We start from the raw sequence: 8,661 nt of genomic DNA on the forward strand, positions 1-8,661 counted from the left end.
AAGTGACAAGTCAGTCTCTAAAGTTGGGTCTTTTTCCCGTGGATTTTGAAATAACCGGACCTCTTTTTTTGCTTCAACCCAATTCCTGTCAGTTCCTGCACAATATCAAATTAAATCTTAAAGCCCTCAATTATTATTTGACCGTTTTTTTTTTAGGTGTGCTGAGTCAAATGAATCTCTTACGAGGAGAAATAATAAGTTGCGCACAGGTAAATAAAGGTAACGTTACCCTCCCTTCATTAAGCTCATATGCTTCATGAGGTGGAGAGCCAGTAACTGGCTTCAGTAGCGGAGGACCGTTATATTTGCTGCTGTCGCTCCTCTGTTACCAAAATGAAGTTTAAGAAAATGCATCAACAGAAAACAGGAACAGTCAGGTCCTGAAAGACCGCTTTATAAATTCTGAAGGCGCTTACTTCCCTCTGTCCTTGGCCTATAGCTGCCTCTGTCATTGTGTAGCCTACAGGTGTATTGTGTGATAAGACTTGCATTTATTACCTTAAATGTTTGAGAGTACGATGTATGGAGAGAAAACGGGATCTACTGACTGGAGAGACACTAACTAAGCCAATGGTCAGCGTGGTAGTGTTGTTCACATTCCAATCACAGCCTCTCTTTGTGGTTCCACCATTTATCGTGAAACCCACAGAGATGGATATATACGGTAACTTACTATTACATTTTCAGCCAGGATGCCAGGGTACAAGCCTGATAAATTTGCTTTGCTTCTCATATCCAGCCAGATTAACTGTTTGTTTGTCATTGCATCACTAATGAGAGTGTACATTTTTCTCATGATGCGATTGCACCTTGTTAAATCAGAGATAAAAGTCCCATTAAACAGCAGTGTTAAAGTGCCTGTTTGTGAGAGCTGTTTTTATCCTGCAGGTTTCTAGTTGCCTCTCTGGCAATGGGTCCCTTGCTGTCAGGCCAGGGCCCGGGGATCTGAGAAGGTCTATATTCACACCTGTCATATCGCCTGGCTGCTCCCTCTCCCCGACACCCGAGGAGACAACAGTAGCATGCACAAGGGACAGCATAGCTGGAGTCCTCTGACTTTGAAAAGTGAAGGCATTTCTAACAGACAAGCATCTACCTCCTTTTCCCCCATATTTGTGTGCCTCAGGTATTTTTCTATACATAACCATACACTTCCAGCATCTATTTGGTCTGATAGCAGGTGGCAAACTGTCTGTCAAAGCATTTTCAATGATTAATTCAGTTTAACAATTGTATCATTCTTCTTCCTGCTCTGTCAATGTTTGGCCACTTTACAAGGCAGCTCTTGACAGGAAACACATGGGTGGAGTAAAAAAATGAACAAAAAAACCCCTGTCAAATTCAACTGAACAATGCAAGACGGAGTCAAATAAAACAGCTGCTTGCTGTCGTTCATTTTGTTTTGTTTTCTTGATTGCAACACTCCTGACCTCCCAGTTATACGAGCAGCACTCAACATGCCTCTTTGACCACCAGGTGTTTGATACATGTTATGCTTCAGGGGTTTTCTCTCTAAGGTCAGCGGTCATGTGCTTTACAATGTGGAGTATGGGAGTTGTCAGGAGTTACAGTACAGTGAGTCTGTTTCAGTACTTCTACTCCAAACTATTCTCCTTTCTGTTTTACAGTGCAGCAGCAGAAGATGACGCAGCAGTCATTTTGGAATGCCACGCATGCTTAGGGATTGTTCTGATCTGCAAGACCCAGACCCCAGGCAGCTCAGACAGGTAAAGAATGGTGTGGTGTGTGGTGGTTAAACGGTACCAGACCTGACCGTGGGAGAATACTCACTGGTTGGCATGAGTTGTGTCATGGCTTCTGGTTTCGCTTGGTCCGGGGTCGCGTTAAAGGCCACAGCCGTGGAGTTCTCCATGTCGAGCAGAGCGGGTGTCAGGCAGGACGTCAGGAGAGGGGGATTGAGCGGGACAGCTGACAGGGAGAGGAAGAGAAGGAGAAAGAGAGCAATAGAGACGGAATTTGGAGGGTAAAGGGGGATCCTGAAGGAGGAGTGTAGGGGTGTTACTCGGCTCTCTGTATCAAATCTCTATGAAAGGAAGTCAGAGGAAATAGTATATTAATCTCTCAATCCCTCTTAGCCTGTTTGGTATAGGTGAAATAAACTTCTACTGTACATATTCACATGCATACATACAAACACACACACACACACACACATGCATACATGTACGTACACCATGGACTGTTGCGCTGTTGCACTCACTAGATTGTGCTGTTCTGTCCCAGATTTAGGTATATGAATAACAGATCACACCTCTCATTTCTACACAGACAATATCTAAGAAGTTTTGCATGTATCTCACTCAACTGTCAATCAAATCACAGTCGGTCGTGGCTCACCAAGAATCTGAGGCTACCTATCCTATCCCATTCCCTTGGACGTGGTCCATAATCCCTCCTCCCTCCCTCTGCTTCCCTGTATCTGCAGCCTGCTGCTGACCCAACACCTTTCTAACAAACAGAGGAAGTGCAGCTTTGAGGAAGCATGGAGCCCAGCCTTATCACAGTCAAACAGTCAGATATACAGTTTACTCTTGAGAGCTGAATAACTCTCCACTCACCCCCCCTCCCCGCCCTCCTCACACCAACCCTGTCTGTCCTGTCCTGTCTGCCGTCTCCCCTGTCTGTCCTGTCTGCCGTCTCCCATGTCTGTCCTGTGTGCCATCTCCCCTGTCTGCCATCTGTCCTGTCTGTCCTGTCTGCCGTCTCCCCTGTCTGCCATCTGTCCTGTCTGTCCTGTCTGCTGTCTCCCCTGTCTCCCCTGTTTGTCCCTTCTGCCGTCTCCCCTGTCTGTCTTGTCTCCCCTGTCTGCTGTCTCCCCTGTCTGTCTGCTGTCTGTCCTGTCTGCCGTCTCCCCTGTCTCTCCTGTCTGCCGTCTCCCCTGTCTCTCCTGTCTGCTGTCTCCCCTGTCTGTCTGCTGTCTGTCTGTCCTGTCTGCCGTCTTCCCTGTCTGTCCTGTCTGCCGTTTCTCCTGTCTGTCCTGTCTGCTGTCTCCCCTGTCTGTCTGCTGTCTGTCCTGTCTGCTGTCTCCCCTGTCTGTCTGCTGTCTGTCCTGTCTGCTGTCTCCCCTGTCTGTCTGCTGTCTGTCCTGTCTGCCGTCTCCCCTGTCTCTCCTGTCTGCCGTCTCCCCTGTCTCTCCTGTCTGCTGTCTCCCCTGTCTGTCTGCTGTCTGTCTGTCCTGTCTGCCGTCTTCCCTGTCTGTCCTGTCTGCCGTTTCTCCTGTCTGTCCTGTCTGCTGTCTGTCCTGTCTGCTGTCTCCCCTGTCTGCCGTTTCTCCTGTCTGTCCTGTCTGCTGTCTCCCCTGTCTGTCTGCTGTCTGTCCTGTCTGCTGTCTCCCCTGTCTGCCGTTTCTCCTGTCTGTCCTGTCTGCTGTCTCCCCCGTCTGTCCTGTCTGCCGTCTTCCCTGTCTGTCTGCTGTTTGTCCTGTCTGCCGTCTCCCCTGTTTCTCCTGTCTGCCGTCTCCCCTGTTTCTCCTGTCTGCCGTCTCCCCTGTTTCTCCTGTCTGCCGTCTACCCTGTTTCTCCTGTCTGCCGTCTACCCTGTTTCTCCTGTCTGCCGTCTCCCCTGTTTCTCCTGTCTGCCGTCTACCCTGTTTCTCCTGTCTGCCGTCTCCCCTGTCTGCCGTCTCTCCTGTCTGTCTTGTCTGTCCTGTCTACTGCTCTTCCTATGGTACTCAGTCAGCCTCTCTTATGTCACAATAGATGATCTTCTGTGTGATCAAGCTTCCTCTGTTCAAAGGAATAATTAATGTGTCTAACGGTCTAATATTTTGGCATTTGTACTTTGTGCCTTTGTTATATTTTGAAAGTTAGAGCGTATGCGACTCCAGAACATTAGGTTCAGCACGCACGGCAGGTGTGATGCTCTGACATCACCATGGTTACACAGAAAATGTCAGTAACTGTAATTTACTTGATTGGGACCGAATGTCCTGGATCATTTTATCTCAGAACTTCTGTGTCTTGGAGAGTCTTGCAGTACCCAACCAATTTTAGTAAACAACCAAAATGTTTTGACTCCAGGGTCTCTTGTAGAATCCGAGCATTGATTTTGAACTTAATTTACCACAGAAGTAATTTTGAACAACGTTTTCAGTGTCTGGTGTCTAATGGCTGACTGGGTGCCACGACGAGGACCAGATGTCAAACCCAGCTGCACTGTCACATGAGCTGAAAGGGCAGTTTGACTTTCGTTTTCATAAAAACGCAGACTACTGCATCATAGATACATAAACCTACGTAGGTTATTGTACATACCACTGTCTGCCTCCATTATAACTTAACAGAAGTGTCTTATGTGAGGAGACACAGGCACACTTTGACCAATGTTGAGGTGAGAAAAGAGCCTTGTGGTTGTAACAAACCTCCAAACGGAAATGGCAGCTTGTGTGAGTAAACAACCAATCAACACGTTGCCTCGTCATTTCCTCCTTCAATAATAGCTACGATGTCACCGTATAGTACATCTCTGCCTTCACCGGCTCTTTTATCACGACAACTGGTCATCTGTCAAGAGCTGTCTCAGACCCTTCTCACTCAGCCCCTGTCCAAATGATCCTCTAACAGCATTAAGAGAATGCTGAGAAGAAAACATACTTTAGAAGTAGTTTTCACAAAGGACCTTAAAAGGAGCATGCACTCACCAAATTTCCAGAGCTGCACAGCAACACTTTTCCAAGAATTCCTGCCTACACTCTCTAACGCCACAGAAGAAACTGTTATTTAGAACAGAGCCACAGAATATTTAAAGTCAGTCAGTCCTCCCTCTTCACCAATCTTTCACCTTATACCGTTCACTCAAATACTGTCTGTAGACAACACTTTTTTTAATCTCGCCCTGAAAACCGGGTGTGCTATGCAGCTACTTTTTTCCCCCCAGTGCCTGTAAACTCAATCCCCTAACTAATGATCTCTTCTGCTCAACCAATGGACCAAGAGGCCCCTCCCAGCAACAAGCAAATGATTCCCAAGTTTCACTTTAAGCCAGGGTAGGCTAGAGGGAGGAGACAGGAAGAGGGAGGAGAAGAGGGGTAGGGCATTGACTATCCAAAATGTAGTCTGGGAAGGACTGCCGTTGACTGTTAAGGCTGTGGACCGAGCAGAAAAACATTCATCATGGGAGTTATGTAGTCCAAAACCCTGGGATCGATTCGTGCAAGGTTTGCTCAAACTGACTTAAAGGAGCAATAACAAAGGGTCACCCCACTTGTTTTGGTAAACAGCTGAGGGATGTGGCTGGAACATTTTAACCACTCTCAAATTCATTAAACAGAGCTATGGATCCAAGGACTGACAATACATGATATCAAAATTATAGTTTTAACCATGTTTTGAGGGTTTACAGTTTCTTTACAATTAAATTATTTGACAAACAAAGAAAAGCAAGCTCATATTTGGGTTCCTATGTGGTACAACTGTTGAACTAAGCTCTTGAGGAATTCATAAGTTGTATTTGTTAAGAATCAATGGGTATATAATTTATTTAAAAATCAAAAAATGGATGTACCAATAGCAGATTCCCCCTTTAACAGAGAGGGTTTTGAGCCTATAGGGAATTAAATCCATGGCTCTAGAGTTACAGTTGCGTGGAATGAGGGAGAGCGATGAGAGAACGGGACAGGAATTTGAACAGCTGCACAATACTTAGGGAGTGTTCATCCAAACGCCATCTCCAGTTGCACTACACAGTACATGTAGCAAGAACAATGCAAACCATGTCTGCCTCTGTTACCATTTTGTAAAAGATTCTAAAGAATTCTCGAGGAGTTCTAAGACTAACGAGGGATATTATCCAACCAGATAATTAAGACTTAATGCACACTCCCTACAGCAGATATCGACTTTCATTTGGTCTGATGTATCAAGTCTGTTGTCAACATGGCAATTTAAACATACTATTCACTCAGTGTAACAATCGTTGAAAAGTATATTCATGTAACACATAATACGTTAGCTCCAACTCGAAGCCAGAATCCTTTTTAATGGCCATGCTTGGCTCATTATGCACGGTCAACTTTCACCTCAACAAGACTCGATTGTGAACATAACCAATCCATGACTGAATGACAAAGAGGTGGGAGATATGTATCTGATCTCCGTGTGTCAGTTCATTCTCATTATCCCTGACTTCTGCAGAGATCCTCTGCCAAGCTTGAAGCTAATCTCGTCCTTCTCTATTCATGTTCCACGTTCCACAGACTGCATAGAACCCAGGTGTCTTTCATCTCTGCACAAGGACCCAACTATACGATTCTGAGATTACTGAATTATGCATAGAAAATTGGCATGATTACACAACAATACCCTCATCTTTTCATGATCAAAGTAGGAAGGTAGGCTACTGACTGTCAATGAGGCAATAGACTGAAATATATAATTTTAGATTGAGCCAAGAATGCTACACCCATGAAAGCGTCAATGATGGCTTTGTTACATCTACTCGATAAACACTAACTGACAATTCATGTTTAATCTTGTTTTGTTAAACCACCATTTCAAACATTTATTTTATTGTCCTTTGCTTATATTTAGAAAATATTTCCTCTGGCGCATTCATCTGGTTAGAGGCAGAGAGAAACTTTGAGGTATCAAAAAAGGCAGGTGTTTGGTGCTGTTTGGTTCAGGTGCCCTGAACATGTTGTCACAAGCCGGCTCATAGCCTGTGACAAAAATGAGGGGACACGAACAACAGGTATAGGCCAATTAAAAATGTTCTTTATTATAAACCAAACTATTAACTTTAAACTAAGAAAAAGGAATGAGGTGTGGAAGTATTATAATGTAAGGTGTATGTAAAGTGCATGGATGCGTGAATCTGTGTGTGTGAATATGACTGAGTGAAAACTATGCAAAACTACAAAGGAACAAACAAAACAGGATCATACCTAGAGGAGCAGAGAGAGAGAGATGATTAGTGAAGCAGCAGTTTAAATACCCTGAGCCCAGGTGGCTCCAATCACTAACGACCCTCCTCTGCCTGCAGGAGGAACCGCCCCCTGCACTGCAGAGGAGGGGCCGTGACAATGTGGGATCTGTGTCTTTGAACCTAGTGGCACTACCACTAGGTGTAGATGGGGACAACTTCAATAGGTTTCCTGTTTCATGCCACATTTAGTTTAAATCTTCCGTTCCAAGCCTAAGATAATAAAATATATGTTAACATTGTTTTAACATGTTTGTACTAAAATAAGAATTGACAATGCACCACCTCCACATCTTTTTCAGGGGATGTCTGAACTCATTGTCTCGGTTTACAGTTGACACACATCTCTGTTCCTCCTTGTCTGACTGTCCAGGGTGTTTGTTTTCTGAGAGAGTGTCACGCCCTGGCCTTAGTTATCTTTGTTTTCTTTATTATTTTAGTTAGGTCAGGGTGTGACATGGGGGATGTTTGTGTTTTTTTGTCTAGTCTTGGGTGGTTGTATTGTCTAGGGAGTTTTTGTAGAGTTCATGGGGTTGTGTTCAGTGTAGGTGTTTAGGTAAGTCTATGGTTGCCTGGAATGGTTCTCAATCAGAGACAGCTGTCTATCGTTGTCTCTGATTGGGAGCCACATTTAAGGCAGCCATAGGCATTAGGTAGGTTGCGGTTAATTGTCTATGTTTGATGTTAGTAGCGTGTGTCTGCACATTCGTTTTGTAGCTTCACGTTTGTTTTTTTTGTCTAGTTTGTATTTTCTGTTCGTTTTCATCTTCAAAATAAAAGATGTATTCATATCACGCTGCGCCTTGGTCCTCTCATTCACCTAAAGACGATCGTGACAGAGAGATAATATTGCTTATTCACAGCATTATATTCATTTTGACATATACATGCAGTGGGATTGCTCATCATCTGGCCATTTATCTAAGATGTCTTGCACTCTATAAAGTACTTCTCTCCGGCTCTACTTTCACACTGACACACGGTTTGACTAAACCCCTTCTGGCAAAGTCTTAAATCATCATGACCCAATCTTACATTCTAGGTTTGCTCAACTGCCTCTTGATTGCCACAACACAGTTTCACGTCTGTCTTCCTGAAGCATTGTTGTCAACTTCACCTCTTCCTTACCTCAAGCATTGTTGTCAACTTCACCTCTTCCTTACCTCAAGCATTGTTGTCAACTTCACCTCTTCCTTACCTCAAGCATTGTTGTCAACTTCACGTCTGTCTTCCTGAAGCATTGTTGTCAACTTCACCTCTGTGTTCCTGAAGCATTGTTGTCAACTTCACCTCTGTGTTCCTGAAGCATTGTTGTCAACTTCACCTCTGCCTTCCTTCTTGAAGCATTGTTGTCAACTTCACCTCTGCCTTCCTTCTTGAAGCATTGTTGTCAACTTCACCTCTGTGTTCCTGAAGCATTGTTGTCAACTTCACCTCTGCCTTCCTTCTTGAAGCATTGTTGTCAACTTCACCTCTGCCTTCCTTCTTGAAGCATTGTTGTCAACTTCACCTCTGTCTTCCTTCTTGAGGCATTGTTGTCAACTTCACCTCTGTCTTCCTGAAGCATTGTTGTCAACTTCACCTCTGTGTTCCTGAAGCATTGTTGTCAACTTCACCTCTGTGTTCCTGAAGCATTGTTGTCAACTTCACCTCTGTCTTCCTGAAGCATTGCTGTCAACTTCACCTCTGTGTTCCTGAAGCATTGTTGTCAACTTCACCTCT

At 44.5% G+C, this 8,661-nt stretch overlaps 1 protein-coding gene and 1 long non-coding RNA gene across 4 annotated transcripts in view; one reads left to right on the forward strand and one right to left on the reverse strand.

Annotated features, from left to right (window-relative positions):
* LOC139539003 (glycophorin-C-like) overlaps window positions 1-4,981 on the reverse strand; it is a 37,964-nt gene extending 32,983 nt beyond the window's left edge. The window contains exons 1-2 of one of the 3 annotated variants that reach the window (XM_071341652.1): window positions 4,661-4,981; window positions 1,792-1,929 (exon numbers count right to left, since the gene is read on the reverse strand). In XM_071341652.1, the coding sequence (XP_071197753.1) occupies window positions 1,792-1,873 (82 nt within the window). In that variant the 5' untranslated portion in view covers window positions 1,874-1,929; window positions 4,661-4,981. Of the gene's footprint in view, window positions 1-1,791; window positions 2,045-4,660 lie in introns of all 3 variants that reach the window. The other 2 variants (XM_071341653.1, XM_071341650.1) reach the window with 2 other exon arrangements.
* LOC139539004 (uncharacterized) lies at window positions 1,367-7,708 on the forward strand. The gene is made up of 3 exons (XR_011667844.1): window positions 1,367-1,517; window positions 1,629-1,727; window positions 7,000-7,708. It is a non-coding gene; the product is annotated as an uncharacterized lncRNA (long non-coding RNA).
* Window positions 7,709-8,661: the final 953 nt, after the last annotated feature.

Source organism: Salvelinus alpinus, chromosome 14 (genome assembly GCF_045679555.1).
Source record: "Salvelinus alpinus chromosome 14, SLU_Salpinus.1, whole genome shotgun sequence".
Taxonomy (NCBI): Eukaryota; Metazoa; Chordata; class Actinopteri; order Salmoniformes; family Salmonidae; genus Salvelinus; species Salvelinus alpinus.